General features: G+C 36.2%; 1 protein-coding gene across 2 annotated transcripts in view; it reads right to left on the bottom strand.

The window, feature by feature from the left end:
* Window positions 1–18,572, bottom strand: part of LOC128029305 (zinc finger and BTB domain-containing protein 16-A-like) — a 61,566-nt gene that overhangs the window by 34,347 nt on the left and 8,647 nt on the right. For both annotated transcript variants that reach the window (XM_052617006.1, XM_052617007.1), the window contains 2 exons: window positions 8,986–9,083; window positions 1,964–2,050 (listed from right to left, as the gene is read on the bottom strand). In XM_052617006.1, coding sequence (XP_052472966.1) covers window positions 1,964–2,050; window positions 8,986–9,083 — 185 coding nt within the window. The remainder of the gene's footprint in view (window positions 1–1,963; window positions 2,051–8,985; window positions 9,084–18,572) is intronic.

The following is an 18,572-nucleotide window of genomic DNA, read 5'->3' as shown; positions in this document are numbered from 1 at the left end:
TGGGAGAGAAGGTATAAAATTCTGGGCATCGTTAACACCACCTCTATGTCGACATGCATTAAGTATTTATACAGTGTGTGCCACAGCGAGTTACAGTTACATGCCAACGTTTTAGAGAGGGTTATCATCTTTCTCCCCGCGGAACACAGGCGACAGATATTGCACCCTCACTGATGTAGCAACTTACCCTACTGTAAAAACAACACAAATATATTTGTCTATGACTATGAGCTGGCTGCCCCATGGAAACATTTAGCACCTCAAATCCACGCAGATGACAAAGTATGGCACCTTGTTTTAATTAGGACTCAACCTTTAAATAGACTCAACATGTGGATCATTAGCCCCATGAAACGCTTTTATACCAAGAGAGCAAATTAATTAGTGCAGTCTGGAATACCTGTGAAAGACTGTATCGTCTGACGGTCGTCTCATCAGCCAATAAGTAACAGAAGTACAGGTAGAAAATAATGGTTATATAGGACAAAGCATAGAGATTGGTCTCAAGTGGCCACTTCAATTACAAATGTCATTGAGTTAGATAAAGTATAAAAACAAATTATGTTCCAGTGTGTCTGCAAACTAACTTACTGTAATGTGTCTATTTTTTATCATTTCAACTCTAATAAACATCTTTTTTGTGAAATATTTTGAATGGAGTGTGCTCAAGGTAACCTCCTATATATGTAATGAATTCCACAGTGTTATTTTTTTTTTTTTTTCAGCGACATTCAGATGATTTTAATCATGGCTTCAGTGTCCAGTTTCTTTATGGGATCACTGCATTTTGTCCACTTTTATTAATATAAATAGTGGAGTGATGCAGGAAATGTCACATTCATACATCTATCTGTTCAGATGCAAAAATTTCCCCCAAAAGTAAATCAATCACACATAAAAAAAAAAAAAAAAAAAAGCTTCGGAATAGCTTTCTGTGTAAAATAGACTGAAAATTAAGGCATTATTCCCTCCAGTGAGCAGTTAACCTAAGAGCTGCTGTCACCTGATCACTTATTCAGTGAGATGAACTCATGAACCAATCAGTTCGATACGTGAATGAATAGTTTCAGTCTGATTTGTGAGCCGAATCAGCTGCTTCATTGAAACTAGATCAAAAGAATGATTTGTTTGTATTATCCAGCTCTCAAAATCAACTCACTGAATCAAAGATCCAGTTGCAATAGTTCTCAAGTGAACAGCTCACTGGAGGCGAAGATGACTTGGATCTAGTCTGGCTGTTCCTCACACAAAGCTATCATATGGCTTCTGAAGACTTGTAATATAACACATGAAAAACAACAGGTTAAGTAGATACTGACAGGATTTTCATTTTAATTAGACTATAGTATCACACCTATGTACATGCTCCAATGTGTCCTGACAGAGTACACTCAGGCATGCCGCAACAAAAACAAGTTTACACTCAATATATCATCCCATGACAGCCCCTATCAGAGCTCACTATTTACCTCATCTGAAATCTGATTATTAAAATGTCTGTAGTACCACTGAAAGCCAACCTTGCAGTAATCAGATGTCAGTAAATATGAATATTTGACAGGAGGGTGGCAGCTGAGCGCTGTTGGCGTGTTAATGATCGTGCCAGAGCGCTGATGACTCACGGGCTCTGGTAACTCAGTACAGTCGCTCTAACAAATGTACGTGCCATGTTTAGACAAAGTGATGGAGATTGGTGAAACATGGCACTGCTGCTGTGCCAAAGCGGTGTGCCACCCTGCCCTGTAACAGCACATATTATTGGCTGAAATTTAAGAGGGCACCGAAACCTTCCCTGCTGAATTATAGAAGACCATCAGAATGGAGTTTTGATAAGGTCATAAACATGATTGCTACTGGTACATGCATGACGCATCTCCACTTTACTGTTGTTTTTCCCCACTGTGGTTAACTAAGGTGATTAAGCGAAGTGGTTTGCGGTCAGATGAGGCAACAATGGTCCTACCTGTGTGAGTCTGCCGATGGGCTTCCAGGGCGTCTTCCTGGGAAAACTGAGCTCCACACTGATCACATACTAGTGCTTTTGGTCCAGCTGGAAGAAAGAAGAGTACAATAAAAGAAACGTCAGCTGATAGCTTGATTAGGAACAACAATTTTAGTATTATAGTAAAATTTAGAATTATTATTGTTAGTAGTAGTAGTGTTTAGTATGATTAATAGAAGTAATTTTAGTGTGTGTGTTTGTATATGAAGTTACAGTGTTATTAAAACTGATGAAAGCATTATTATTTTTACAGTATTTATTCATATTTTGAATTAGCCTTTATCTTTCAGGTTTCTTTTTGTCAGGTTTTATTAATTTTGTTATACTATTTATATTTATTTTATTTCAGTTTTAGTTTTAGTACTTTAGTTTAAACATATCAGTTAATTGCCAAGGTTTAATTTCTCACATAATAATTCTATTTTATTTCAGCTTTATTTCACTTACCGAAAAAGATTATGAGCAGTTTTAATTTTAATTAAGCCATTGAAACATTAATACAAGGAACAAAATCATGAATTCGCTTATCTATAATAGAAAATTAAGAACATATTACATTATAAACCTGTACACTGAACAAATGTCATTGACAGAAAGCACTATAAGGACGGTAGTGTTGATCTGTCAAGTATAACCTACTTTTTTTAAACTTTTGTTTAAAAAATCAAACCATAAATTGAACTGAAAAGAAAACAGAAACTACGCCAAAGGCTGAAATTGTGTTATTTCAAAGTATGAGATGTTTTTGACATTAAACATCATTCACTACCCCCCGTCCCCACACACACATCAGCAGGGTAACATACTGTCCCTTGACAGAATCAAAGAGATGTTCTTATCTACAAGAGCTGGCAGCTTTCTCTTGTCTTGTCTTGATAAAAAAGCGTAAACCATAAGCCGAGGCAGAACAGACAGCAACATGTCCTAAAGGATATTAAAGCGCTTTGTATCTTCAGACTGATTTATGACATGTACAATGAGTCTCTTCTTACAAACAACACACTATACCCATTTTTTGTGTTCATAGAGATAACAGTAATAAATGATAATCAAATAACAGGGAAGGTCATATCAGGTTGACGGACCCTCAGGCAGGTACTGCTCAAGTTTCCTGTAAAAGCAGGTGATTTAGATCAACCATAATTAATTTATCAACGCTGAGGTGGTTTCTTCAGGATGAATCTCACAAAGCCTGTCAAGCCGTTACATTAAAATATACCAGTAGTTAAAAGTTTGGGGTCAGTAATATATATATATATATATATATATATATATATATATATATATATATATATATATATATATATATATATATATATATATATAATATAGAAATATCTTATGCTCACCAAGGCAGCATTTATTTGATTAAAGTAACAGTAAACACAGTAATATTGGGAAATATTATTGCAATTTAAAATAACTGTTTATTTAAATTTTAATACATTTTAAAATGTAATTTATTCCTATGAACTATATTAACTATATGAACAAAAGAACAGCATTTATCTGAAACAGGAATCTTTTGTAACATTATAAATGCATTTAAGTTACAAGTTAATTAAAATATAAGTAAATACAATATAAATAAATAAATAATTACTATTTCCATTCCTATTCTAATTACTGTAATACATATTTTACTCTTGAATCTGTTTGTAATTAGGATTCTCATTAGTTTCTAATTAATGTATTACAAAAAAATCACCTTGTCTGGACATAAATAATTACTGGGAGCTGTACATCATGCACTACCATTACATATAAATTTAAATAGTGTATTTTATTTATTTATTTATTTATTTTACATTATGTTAATGTGAATGATAATTTTTCACATTAAGATAATGAGAAGGGGTGAGGGCTGCTTAATTATTCTGAAAGTAATGTCACAACACACACAAAAAAAATCGTAATGGTCTTAAAAATAGGCTATGCAAAATTCACACCATTAAGACATCATTAAACACATGAATTACCTGCACAGATGGAAACAAGTATACAAGGTGTACAAACGCACACACACACAGAAAGAAAGAAAAGAATCATTTAACCCAGTTGCAACCAGCGATCCTTAATAACTGGACTTAATAACTGTTCTGATAGCCATCAGCCGCCTGAGGGAATCCATCTATTAATAGTATTAGATCCACCTGTGGAGCTGCTGGCCCATTATGAAGTAGGACAGGATGTTTCCATCACTTCAGAAACACTCTCAATAAACTACACACACTGAACAAGGAGAAATGGCCGGCTGATGTCGCTTTTTCTGAACAATTCATGAGGGACAAGACCTCAAAAGTGAACAGCGTCTTCGGTTCGCCACACATAACTTGGACACATCTACAACTATGGCTTCTGCTAGAAGGTTTTTATTATTTCCTGCATACTTCATACCTCAGACTCAAAAAAAAAAAAAAAAAAAAAAATCAATAAAATCCAAATGTATATTGACCTTCGGCTCATCAAGGATCTATTTTCACTCAGTTGCCTAAAATGGCTTTATCATGACTCATTAAAGCAGCCACAAGCTTCGTGAAGTCAGCCAGCTAGTGCCTAAAATTAGCCTCTTTTCACAAGCACTTTCTCTTCATTCCTTCTGGACGACAACCATAGCCCTTTAAAATGTAAAAATTCACTCATTTACAGAATCATTACAAACCACACTCAAAAATACTTTGATGGCATGACTCATCAGCGCAAATCACGCCTCTCAGAAAATTTCTGAAGCGCATGAATGAAAATGCACAGTGTTTTCCATTTATTTTTGTCTCATTAGCAAAAGATAGTAGCTACAGTTCAGGTCTTGCTTTACAACCGCAATGTTTGGGTCTCAAAATCTAGTGAGCTACCAACTTAGACAGCATTTCTGTGAATCACATGTCATTTCAGCATATCTAATTTGACCTGTTTTGACGCAGCGATGCACGGTGATACAGGATTCTCTCTTGCACACTCTTCCAAAAGCTTGCCGCACATTTACAAATCACAAAGCAGATCCCACATTCAACAGGCTTGTGTTTTGTTTCAGACGGCACATTGTGCACTGTACTGCCCATGAAGAAAACAGCCCAAACAGCCTCCAGACTGGCTGCAATCACCCTCCATTAAAACACTTTGTCTGGCATACAAAAATAAGATTCAATCTCGTGCTGAATACCAAATTAGAGCATTAGAAAACAAGGGCTTCTGCAACTTGGCAACCGTTGGGATGTAAAGCAGCAAAATCCAACGACAGGCCAGAAGATCTAGGGATTTTATGCGCTATAAAGACTGAATTCGATTTTTATTTTTATTTTCCCCTTCCCCGTTTGCAAATTAAAGACTCAAGTTAACAACCATAAATTGTAAATGTTTGGACATCAACACTGAAATAATGTTATTTATCTTGTAATTTGCAAGAGTCTGCTGAATGATAGGTCACAATGAAAAACATCATTAAAAATGGAGGCACAAAGGCCATAATATTAAAGCAGCTCTATAAATAAACCCAGTGGTTTAATGCCCATTAAAAACAGCCTTCTGTCAGTCTCTGTGACAAAGTACAAAGAAAGGTAATTTATTAGCATGCTGACATCCATCGGTCTGTGAAGTATGAGTGTTGAAATCCACCTGATAGAGGGTCGAGCAGTGAAACAGAATGTACTTTCCATAAATAAGGTATGATAGGGTCTGAAATGCTTTAAATGCATGTATATATATGTGTGTGTGTGTTTGTGTGTGTGTAGACTAATAATAATAATAATAATTTGGCAACATTTGTTAACATAGGTTAAAAGGAATTATGGGAACGTTCATTGTTCTGTGAGATTGGCAATTTTTTCAACCCCCTTGCCGCAATCTGGGACCAAATTGTCCAGCAATAAACATTAAAATTTGCATTTAAAAAAGAAGGGGGGGAAGTATTTACATATAAAAATTCACAAAATACATAAAAACTAATAAATATACAGAAAAAAGGATAAAATAATAGATAAAAACCTGTGAGTAACTGGGTTGAAAATGTAGCCCTAAATTTGGTCAAAGTCAGTTTACGATGGTGTCACAATTTTTAGAACCATTAAAATGAGTAAAACGAGCAAATAATAAATAATAATAAATATAATAATAAATAATAATAGTAACACTATATAGAAATATAAATAAACTATATAATAAATAAATAAATAAATAAATAAATAATTTTACAACTATATTACTTTGAATATAAATTCAAATGAAAATATTTTTGAATATTTGAAGGTATGGATATGAAGGTATGAAGAAGTCAAGATCTCTGAAGGCCAAAATCCACATTTTATGAGGAAGGATACAGATATTACTTTCTATGTTAGGTTATTTTTCATGTTTATCAAACATATTTAGGATACAATAAGATCCAGCTTAGTATACTGCATTAATGGAAAGCGCCAGCACCTGTCAAGGTGGCACATGTACTGTCGAACATGCCTTCGGATGTAACCTTTTAACACTTGGACCACGGTGCAGACATCTGCTCCATCCTTTCCAGCCTACCTCCAAGCGCCTGCAGTCAACATTTCTGTTTTCTTTCTGCATTTTTTGTTTTATTCAGGACTCCGCCAGTGTCCTCCCTCCACCCCAGTGCTCACGCTATTTTTGAGAGCAGTGGCTTGGAGAGCAGTCAAGTTTGATTAATTTTGGGATTTGGGTACAGTATGTTCCTGGACACACATCTGCGAGCAATCATAAATGCTCCAGAATGCTGGCAGAACATCCAGACCTGCCGGCAGCTGATGATGTCATCAGTGCGAGGGAAGAGCTGGCGTGTCGCCGAGCTCCGAGCACAGGGCTTCTCCCAGACAGAGAGAGAAAGACAGAGAAAAAAGAGAAAGAGACAATAAGAGAAAACATCTTGACAAGGCTTTCAGCCCGAATGTCGCACATGATGAAGATTCGCGCTCGTTTCTTCTTAATGTCGTGCGTGAACAAGTGCGCCGGCGGATTACGAGCAGATTAAATGTGGGAGTAACTGAATATTGTTGCCAGTGTTTATGATATTGATTTATAGCAGATTAGGAGGGTTGGATTTAAGGACAAAATAATAAATCTCTTCCTCTCAGACAGAACAACAGATAAAAGAAAGAGGAATTTTCAGTTCATTTGGTGAAGACAGCTGTCAGAACCTTGACACAAAAGTCAAGTGAGGTGGGCTTCACAAACCCTCCAGAGAAACGACTATAGACTTAATCAGAAAGATGGACACACACTCTCTCTCTCTCTCTCTCTCACACACACACACACACACACACTTCCTGCTGCCAGTCTAAGTGTATTTCCCCTCCACTTGAAACAGGACATTCACAATTTAGTGTGGGCAACTACTGAGTTCAATAAGCATTCATCACATTGTAGCATCGCTGATACTGAAGCCAGAGCCTTGACCTGAAAAAAATGTTTTGAATCCTGCCTGAGACATGTTGCAATGTCATTTCTCAGTTTTTCCTAAATAATACCCTTCTCTGTTTTCATAAAATTGACAAAATACTTCCTAATATTTTAAAATTCAAACCAATTGTGATGGACTAAGATATATTGTACAGACTGATTTTTTACATTCAATTTTAAACATATTTTGAGTGTATATTTAAGCAAGTATAAAAGCTTTTCGGGCATTTTTGTGTGCATATTGGCTATAACTAAAATATAATAGTCACTAAAATTGTTCTGCTGATAACAGGGAAGGTTTTATGAATTTGAGGAATACATTGAATGGAACACAATATGTCAATATGGTCTCTAAATGTCTTCAAAGTTAGTAAAATGCAACTTCCAACAGATCTCCATTACTTTATTACTTCAAAAGAAAAAAAAACTTTCATGTACCTTCTAATCACTGCTACAATTTGATGGTCTTCCTCAGTATTTTTACTTCCTTTTAGGGCCTTAATTTGTAAAACCATGAATAAAGACTGTGATAATATCATTTTTTTTTTATTATTAATTGTATTTTTAAATAAGACAGGACACACAAGATATAGATGGACAACAACACCATAAAACAGAAACAACAACAACAACAGTTGTGTTGTGTGTATAAATTTCTATTAAATCTGCATTTAAACATATAACTGTGAAAAAGAGTGAAGAAAGAAGAGTGAAGAAAAAAAATGGTCATATCATTTGTAATTAAAAAAAAGGTTAAATAAAAGGTGTTAAAAGCAAATTGTATTAAATAGCAGAATTATTGAAATTTTTATGAATAACCCTTGCCGGTCAATCACATACTGTAGCACACTCTTTGTAAAGTAAAGGCTTAAAGCAAAAGATCTTAAAAAGGAGCTACAAAAAAAAAGGAGAAGAAAAAAAACAAAAACAGGATGACAGCTGGACAGCATAAGCCCAAAACAAAAAGTCTCAGCACTAAATTTGATTTTGCAGTCTGCTTCTGGTTTATTTTATGTCTATGGTTATGCAACAGACCTTTTTGATAACCAAAATCTGATGGCAAAAGTTTGAAGTTAATAGCACACATCGGCACAAAACAGCACCACACACTTACATAACACGTAACAGCATCATTTCAGCATGATCGCTTAATTATGGGTTTGGGTGTGTATAAACAACTGGATCCATTCCCTCCTTTAAGTTTGTTTCTGTCCTACACCTCCTCATTACAATGAGAAAAAAACAACAAGCTGGCAAGATTCACTGTACATACTGTACTAATAATGTGGCGAAGTGCCCAGACTGGATCTCTGCCAGGCTTTAGTTGAGACACATACGAGTCTGGAAAGGGAAGTGGGAAGACGGGGATAACCAAACACTGCATCATTTACAGAAGTGCAGTGTTCCATCTGTTACAGCAGGTTAAGCGTGCGGTACATGGTGGACAAACACAGGGCTACAGGGGGCTGACACTTGTTGCACAACAGCGATCACGTATCACAATAACACTGTAATATGCTTTCTTCCTTGTCGGGACAACATTCATACGTGATCATGGTATTTAAGAAAGGGTTTACCTGAATGAGACAGCATGTGCATCCTCAGTCGTAAACTGTCCAGGAACTGCTTTCCACAGAACTCGCAGCCAAAGGTCTTCACTCCACCATGCAACTTCCTGTGGATTAAACATATATTGATAGATTATATGTTTAAACTATACACAGTAACTACATGCTTTGAGAGGGTCAGACCTGGTCATTTTCTTGACCTTGATGTCAACTAGGTTGTAAAGTAAAACAGATCGTAAATTAATAATTTTTTTATTTCTTTGCCCAGCAAGAATTCAGTGAAATGACTGATGTTCATGAGTGTGTCAAATCGATGTTTCTACTTCTAATTCTAAGGTAGTAAAGGCATCATTAAAATAGTCCATGTGACATCAGTGGATCATTTTATGAAGCTACGAGAATACGTTTTGTGTGCAAAGAAAACTAAAATAATTATGCATGTTCACATCTTGAGTCCAACGATGCATGAAGGTGAGTAATAAAGACAGATTTTTCATTTTTGGGTGAACTATCCCAAAATGTTAGATTTTTGGGTATTATTAAACATGTTTGAAACTTTTAAAATGCTTTTTTTGCATACTTCATTATATTCTTTATACAGAATGCATTGTTTAAATTACATGTTACTGAGAGACAGGACACAGTGACAGGAAAAGCTCACTCAAGAATTGAATACTTTCATCATTTGATAAGTGTGTGCAGGAACCAGACCTAACAGTTACATTGCAAGAGGAAATTTTCAGTTCATATAAATTCCAGAAGACTGTTTGCAGGAGTATATAGTATAGTGCAAGAGTAACGGTGCTTTATTGACAGCTTGAATTATTTGAATGAAGCCCTGCAACATTCTCCAAAGCATCTCCATGTGTGTACAGCGGAAGAAAGAACGCATTTAGTTAAATAAACTATTCCTTATAAGTTAAAAAAAAGCACTTTTATTTAGAAATTCAGCTTCATAAATCCCCGCTTGATATTCTAAACACGCCTGCGCCTGTGGTTCATAGTTTATTTTGATGATACTCTTGACAGGGTGCTGTGAAAGGTTTAGGGCACATACTTCAAAGACTCCAGGCACTCGAAATATTCATCAAGCAGGTTTGAATCAATTAGACTTAATACAGCAAAAGCTTTTAATGAACCGAATAGCATATGCCATCATCATCTGATGCTTAAAATAAACCGAGACCTATATTCAAGAAACACAACTTCACCTATAAAACCAGCGTTCGTAATGGAACTAGCTTCAGCAGAGCTATGAAATATTTACCATACAGACATAGTGACCCAGTGGCTTGAGAGAAAACATGTATGGCTTCATTCTATCAAAAATTAAACGGAGAAAGGGCACACAAAGTACCAGAACAAATATATACACCCCATTTCACTGAAGTAGCTACAGCCGCGAGTGAACAATAATGCCCAAAACCAACCGTCAAAGTCAAACATGCGGATTGTCCTTTTAATCTGTCCTCTCACTCTAAATTTTACTTTTAATTAAAACGTATTAAATGCTCCTGAAATACCCCGGCAGTTTGGTATGTTTAACTGAGTCACGCTGTACATATCAACGACTCGTCTCCCGCCCACTCCTGTTCCCTTCTCTCGCCTGAATCCTTTCATGTGAATTCCAGCCACACACACACACACAGACGCACCGTCGGCGCGTGCGCTGCATCAACGAGCAGTCGAGCGAACCCGCCGCAGACGTAACCTTTATTCCTGCAATAGAGCCCTTAATTATCACTGCTCTGCAACCGGGGTGCTGCCAGACATGCACGGGCTCATTATGAACAGGGGCATATTGTTTCACCTTGAAAAAAAACCTATTAAAGCAATCTCTCACTAACACCAGGAACGGTTGTGGTAAAATATTAATACCAGGACATTCTGTTAAAGATCATTCTGCATAATGGAAGCGAATTAGCTTTCTATTTGAATTCAAAGAGTCAACACCATCAGGCATACAGTCATTTTATTTGACCGATGATGTTTGCTTAGGTCATGTGCCATTCGGTTTAGGGTGCAGACTGTATGCGTTAGCTGCATTTCACAATCTGTAGCATCTACTACGTCGCCCCTGTTTGCAGCCACAACACAGGGTCTGAAATAGACTGACAGAGCAGCCTCCCATAAACAATATCCAGTCAACCGCAGTGGACACGCTGAGCACCGCTGTCGGCATCCAACAGACGTTATCTACAGATTTGTGTGTATGCTGGAAAAATACTAGTGTTACCTTACCGAATGCTGCCTTGTGGCTCGAAAATGACATATTATTGTGAAGCTAAGCTTTGAAAACACTGTACAATAACGACAAAGCTTTTTTAACAGTACCGCATTAATGCAAAGGCTAATGCTACCTTTAGCCTGTTTTATAAAGTGTGCAAGTCCAAAACCTGACTTTAAATAACCTAACAAATCATTTGGGGTTAAAGGGGTTCCATGAATGACAATTTAAGTTCACTTAATCTCACTAATTTGATCCAGGTTCAGTGAGTCATGATAATTTGATATGCATGCTATTCTTAAGAAGCCCTTAATGTTGGTCATGGAACAAATCGATCCACCAAGGCAGACAGGGAATATATTTCTGCTGTTTCATGCATTGAGACGTTGTTTTCCTCAGTGTATGACTGACATGTCAAAGACAAAGGTATATTCGCCATCTGTAAATGTTAGAAAGTCATGCAGATATTTTGCTCTCAGGAGTGGGTGAGGCTTATGCTGTGCACATGCATGCTAAACAGATGAAATGCAATAGAACAGGAGCGCAAAAACTATAATAGTAAAAGAGGAAAATAGAAATTTTGCTATATTTGTTGTGGGACATTAAATGTGTCTCACTTTGAATTTTAAACCTCCAAGTAGGTGTATTTCTATGAAAGCAGAGACTTTGAAATAACTTTTGTAAAATATCTTTTGCAATAAGTAAACCAGGTGTAAGCTAATGCAGTCCTAGTTACTAAGCTAAAGTGAGTAAATGTGTGTTCCTCTTCCCAGTTAAAATCTACTCTTTTTATTATTTATTTTTCTTTTTAATTTAGTTATTTTAATGTTTTAATGATACATTTTCAGATGTTCTAATGTTTTACTAATAGCCATAAAAGTACAGCTATCATAAAACCAGAGAGAAAGGCTGCATGGCTAGAAACTGCTGATCAGCTGAATGTGTAAGTAGCAACCACTTTAAATTGTTTTCATATATCTTAAAACATACACATTCAGTTGTAGCCTATATTTTTATTTATTTGATTTATTAAGTTGCATTTGCTGTATACTTTTATTTTTGGACTGAGTGGATAATAAAGCCATATAATTGTATATGAGCAAGTCAGTGGTTAATATCATTGTGTTCCTATTAGTCAGTGTTAGAGGAACTCAGGCTTAGCATGACAGTTAGACTGCCCCGGACTCGGTTAGTTTCCCATCATAAGTTGCCACAGTGACTGAGCTTGACCTATGTTAAACTTGCTTTATGGAACCAAATCATTTGACAATGAATCAGACTGATTTATTGATGAATAAGCCAGGCTTATTTCAGTGAAACAGGCCTCAGATTATTGAGGTTAACTAGTGTGTTTATCTGGATTATTCCCTTTGTTTATCTTTATATAGCTAAGAATGCTGCTTTTAAAAAGATGTATTTAAAGATGCAACATTGTGTATTTTGTGTTCACTTTTTACAAGAAGGTTGTAGGTTCGGTGAAGGTGAGTAAGTGATGACAGAATTTTCCTTTTCAATCATCTCTTTAAGAGAAGAATAACAGTACATCCATCAACTACCATAAACTAGTCAGGTTTGCAGGTGAGTGTGATTTCACCAAGTACAGCATGTTCCTGGATCAACATCCTTGTAAATTATGGTTAGGGTTAGGTTTAGGGGTAGGAATTGGGTTAAGTCTATATTGCATGTCCCTACTAGGGTGGTTGTTTACACACACCACTAACACACATTTCAGATCAAACAACTTGTAAAAGTGCATGTATCATCCGATGACCCCATTAAAACAAACACCATAATGTGTATTTTGGAAATGTTCTTTCCATTAGAGCAAAAGAAGACATTTGAAGCAAAATAGATCAAAGTCTCAAAATTGAACCGTGTATGAAGTGTCCTGCCTTAATAACTACAGAATTTTGATCTCAGGCTCCTCATCTAATAACTATCAATTTTATTAGTATGTTATATGCTTATAGATATTAGCAGCCCTCCCTCAAAGGTTAAACAAAGTTCTTGTCACCATCAGTTTGAGTGTGTGTGTGCATGTTAATTATAACAACCTTGTGAACTGATTATTTTGTAGATCTTTGTTAAAAAAGGAAAAAACATGAAACAATTGGGTTAGTGTGAGGGAATTAAAATAAATTTGTAAGTCAGAGTTGGTCTTTTTTTTTCTTTTTTCTTTTTCATTTCATAAAAATGAGTTTGAGCAAATTATTGCAGGATACAAAATAGTAATAGTAATAGCCCAATTTACAGTAATAATACATTGCTCAAACCTTAAGCACCTTTTCAAAATAGTTCTAAAGCATGCTTTTTGTTTATGTTTATTGACAGACACCAGTGTTTCCCACAGACTGCAAATTAATTATCTGCCAGCAGGAGGTGCTGTTGGAGCAGCAATATAGCAGTTCCCCCGGTAACGGCTGTAATCAAATAAATGCTGCTCACACATGCTACTTTATCAGGCATTACAGGAAAGACAAAATTAAAATGACACCAATGCTTTTCTGAAGACAGTCGGCTCTTTTCAAAGATACATTCATATAAAAACACTCGCGCTGCATTTTAATTTTGAAACGTGAAGCGCTCATTTAATTAATGAAGTATAAACCTTTCAGAAAATCTATTTGTGGTGGTCAGTTTTGATATAGTGACAAGCCATCACACATAATCAATGTATAGGAAACACACTGCTGTAAGTCAAACGGCCATTGTGATAACAAAAATAAAAGATTTCACACATATTAGACAGCCTGCTGCTCATAACTGCTTAAGAGAGCGCTGACCATGATGACATCATGAATGATATTTTCATGAGGATATTTTCACATATTTCATGAGGAAAGTTATCATGCACGTTATAATCAGACCAATAGTTTTGTCTGAATTGAACGTGTTTCTACTTTCACATGCAAATGACTTGCTGCACTTACAGTATGAATACGATAACTTTCTGGCATCAATTCTAGTAGGGTAAAATGTAATTTTATTTATTCACAGTCCTTTAGAAATGGACTGTGTTTCCCTGCCAAAATATATGAAGCTGTGTGTGAACAAGCTGTTGCTGCAGAGCAGTGTTGCCAGATTTGAAATGTCCAAGTATCGTACCAGAAGTTCAAAATTATCATATTTGGAAGAAAATTATCATTATCAAATTATCACACCCTCAGGTGCACACGAATGCATTTAGAGTATCTATAGTATCTGTAATCAGCCGATTTCGTGTATGAGTATAGAAGCCCTATGACTGCTACTACCATCATTTAAATTTTCATAAAATTCTGAAATTATCGTACATTACAGGACTTTTTTCATTATTGATCGTACATCGTACAGAGGTAAAAATTATCGTACAAATACGATAACTATCGTACGTCTGGCAGCACTGCTGTAGAGTGTGAGCTGCTCCGTCTCTCATCAGAGGGAGCTCCGCTACAACGCTTAGCTGCCTGCCGTGCGCCTGCCTATAAATCAGCCAAATCTACAGCACAATCGGCCGATGCCGATTAATTAATAAATGTCAAAAATCGTCCGATCAATCAGTCAACCTCAACAGTAACAAAAGAATATTAAATAATCAGATAAGTCAGATCAATGTTTAATCAACATTAAACATGGAAATCGAACTTCTGAAAGCATGTCGTGTTAAAACTTAAAAAACTTCTGGTCAATTTAAGGACACCTGCCCTGAATGAAACAGTTCAGATGAGGTTAAAGGAGAAAAACCAATCTGTAAAGATGACGGTCCTTTTGTCTCTACAGGCCGCTGTTATACATTCCTATTAAAATACAGGCATGAAAATGTCGACTTTCTCTAAGGAGACAAATTGTCGAGCTGTCTGTTTGAGACAGGGTAAGCGCTTATGTTTCTGGAGTGGGCCACTGGAAGTGGCTTTGATTAATGGCAGGCCAGAGCTGAGCTGCTACAGTACCTTTCCCACTGAGAGAGCAATTCAGCGGCTGATGTGTGCAATCGGATACTAGAGCACTGCCAAATTACCAATGAGGCGGCTTTAAAGGAATTCTTCCCTAAAGCAGTGTGAGAAAACCGTATGATGCATAAATGAGAAAACAGAAACACTTCACACAAAACCACAAACAAATGTCCATTTATCAAGATACGGCAACTGGAACCGTGACACACATTATCATATTTATGTGAAATGGAACTTAAAGGAATTGGTATAACATTACATGGTATAAAAAATATAAAAATATGGCAACAGCAATGTACTTTGTAACTGAAAATAATTACATTTGTAAATTGTATGAAGAAAACGCCAGTCTAAAAATGTAAGTCCAATCAGCAGCAGCTAAGTCACATGATTTACAGTGAAGAAACAGTTCACCCAAAAATTTTAATTTGATGAAAATATACTCAACCTCAGGCCATCGAAGATGAAGAAGAGTTTGTTTCTTCAGTGAAACAGATTTGGAGAAATGTAACATTACATCACTTGCTTACCAAAGGATTCTCTGCAGTGAATGGGTACCGGCAGAATGAGAATCCAAAGAGCTGATAAAAACATTTAAATTTAAATTTATGCATTTATGCATTTAGCAGATGCTTTTATCCAAAGCGACTTACAGTGCATTCAGGCTATCCATTTTTACATATCATGTGTTCCCGGGGAATCGAACCCCCAACCTTGCGCTTGTTTGCTTAACTCCAGTCCATGAAAATAAACACTGTGTGTTTGTAAGAAACAAATCCATCAAGGCACTTTAACTTTAAACTGTTGCTTCTATCAGAAATTCAAGTCCATAATCCATAATAACGGTGCCTCTAGTGAAAAATGTATCAACTCTTTTGACTCTCATTCTGACGGCACCCATTCGCTGCAGAGGCATTTAATGCTAAATGCTTCCATATCTGTTTTGAAGAACAAACAAACTCACCTACATTTTTTTTGAGTGAACTATTACTATATTATCCAACAGTCAAAAATTCTGTCTAATCACTTAGAAAAGTAATGGCACACCTCTATTCAACAAGTCACATGATTGAATGTGTCATCCATGTCTGTAACACACACAGAGAGACATAAGTTGCACACAGATGTGTGCACTTTTCGCTTGGGTTTGCTAAAAGCATAAGTTAAAATGATCCCTTCATTAAATACCACTAATAATTAAAAATGAATTGACACAGACAGATATATAGTATTAAAACCACATTTGGGCGGTGGGGTACACTGACATTTTTCCTCACAAGGCTAGAGAAAGATCCTCTGCAAATTGGGAAGTGTTCAATTTACCCGTGCAGAGGATGCTCAGTGACCTGATGGCATTGTGTGAGCGAGGCCAGTGCCATTATGAGCAGTAGTACATCCTCACAGCTGACTGTGTTTCCCTGAAGGTCTATTGAAAGATTGCCACTGGTAATTTCACAGAGTTCTGTCTAGAGAGCTTCAGACGCTGAGGTGCAGGTTAGAAAAGCTGCCAAATGTTGTCTGGGAACATGGCGTAACAACAGCGTGATGCTTGCCACGGATGATTGTGTTGTACTGAAAATGTAGATACTCAGTGGGGCACCATAAATCACATCCTCTCAACAAATATTATTATTCTATTAAACTCAGATTCCAGGTAAGGTTATGTGGCTCACTCAAGGTAAATGTGACCCTACACAAACAAGTATCATGGCAGACTTACGGTAACCAGTGATTTTGTTTAACAATGCACCCCTCAGATTTGATTCAGCGTCCTTGATAGTACACTGAATCCTTGACCTTTATCTGGATATTTTTCAAAATTTTACACATCAAACATTACATTTTTGGGTTCACTCAGTAAAATCTATTAATGTACTCTTTATTTTAAAAGACTATCTTGAATTCAAAGTCAAATCTACATTTTAATTATGTACATCCTATTAAAAAAGGTCTTATTTATGTAAATCTGCATCAAGAAAATTAGCCTTTTTAAGGATGTTTAGACATTTTACTGGTAAACAAGCCCAAAATACTATATAATAAAATGATTTTTGACAATGTAAATGTTACAATTCTGTGTAAATACCAAAACATTGAACTGCTTGATTTTTTTGAGAAGTTACATTAAATGATCATCCTTCATTTCTGATATCTTTGTACGACTGTGAATGATTGAAAGCCCAAATTTAGCCCAAATACTGTGTATCTATGCATCTTCTTCAAGCTTATATACACTATGATGAGAGAGCAGCTAGTCTTGTGTAAGCCCATGAATAAAGCCGGCACTACAAACAGATTGTGGGGAAAGGGCTGGACTATTTCTCTCAGTGAGCCAACCAGAGCTCTGGCACAAGAGCCACATTACTGCATGGAAGTAGTGCGAAATGCAGGCTACAGGTCATCATCCAACGATTAAACTAACCTTTTACTTTGATCAGGAGTTTGGGTTACAAGTGAACAGACAGCAAAACATGTGGCCGAGCCAACAAGATCAAAGGTTCGAGACGCATAGTTTGTGTGTTGGCATATTACGCTAGAGTTTAGGAACTGTGACTAAAGTCACTGTTTTTCAGCTGAATCTCAAAGTCGCCAATCAATAAGTCCCCCAACCCCCAAAGCTATGGCCAGAGCTATGAAAACAGGCGCACACACACTCAAAAGCACAAAAGAGGGTTTGAACACAAGAACAATGTGAGAAAGAGAAGAAAAAAATACCCTCAGGGCGCCAGAGGTCAGAAGTTTGACCCGACCCTAAAGAGTTGACCTGGATAGCCATGATAAGCGCTGAAAGAGTCCTGTCTTTGCCTGATAGCAGGCTTTGGGGTGAAACGATACTAGAGAGCTTAAAGTCTTGACCAACTGGATTCCAGAGGTCCACGGAGATGACAGAAATGTAAAGATCACTGGGTGGCCATAGTCTTGTGGGACAGGAAGGGCTTGAAGCGCTAATGAAGCTTGACCAGGGCAATGCTCTCTCAAATCATATCCTCTCCGGAGGCTGGGTTATCCATTAATGGGCTCAATGTGTTTTCTATGACCCTTTCCACACTTTCTACATCATAATAAACATCATGCTAATCATTCAGTAAATTCATGATCTATCACTAGAGCTATCTTTACTAACCTATTATCAAGTAGTTCATTTAATACAGGTATTTATAAAAGTTTCAGCATAAATCTAACAAATCTAACTGCCAAACAATTTTGTTTATCAAATAAATGCATTATATAAACCAAAATAAACATTACAGCTAAATCTTTAAGAGAGTTCAGATAGTATATTGTATTGTGTTGCATTGATTTTATTATCTATTTTTGTAAATAACCTTGGATTTACCAAAATATGGATTAAAATAAATATGGATCAAATATAGATCAGAAATGTAAATCTATTTTTGTAGTTTAACACAACTACTCTAACTACTTACTACTTACTA

The sequence above is a fragment of the Carassius gibelio genome, chromosome A15 (assembly GCF_023724105.1).
Source record: "Carassius gibelio isolate Cgi1373 ecotype wild population from Czech Republic chromosome A15, carGib1.2-hapl.c, whole genome shotgun sequence".
NCBI lineage: Eukaryota > Metazoa > Chordata > Actinopteri > Cypriniformes > Cyprinidae > Carassius > Carassius gibelio.
Note: the sequence above shows the minus strand (reverse complement) of the source record. Positions and strands in the feature narration are given on the sequence as shown.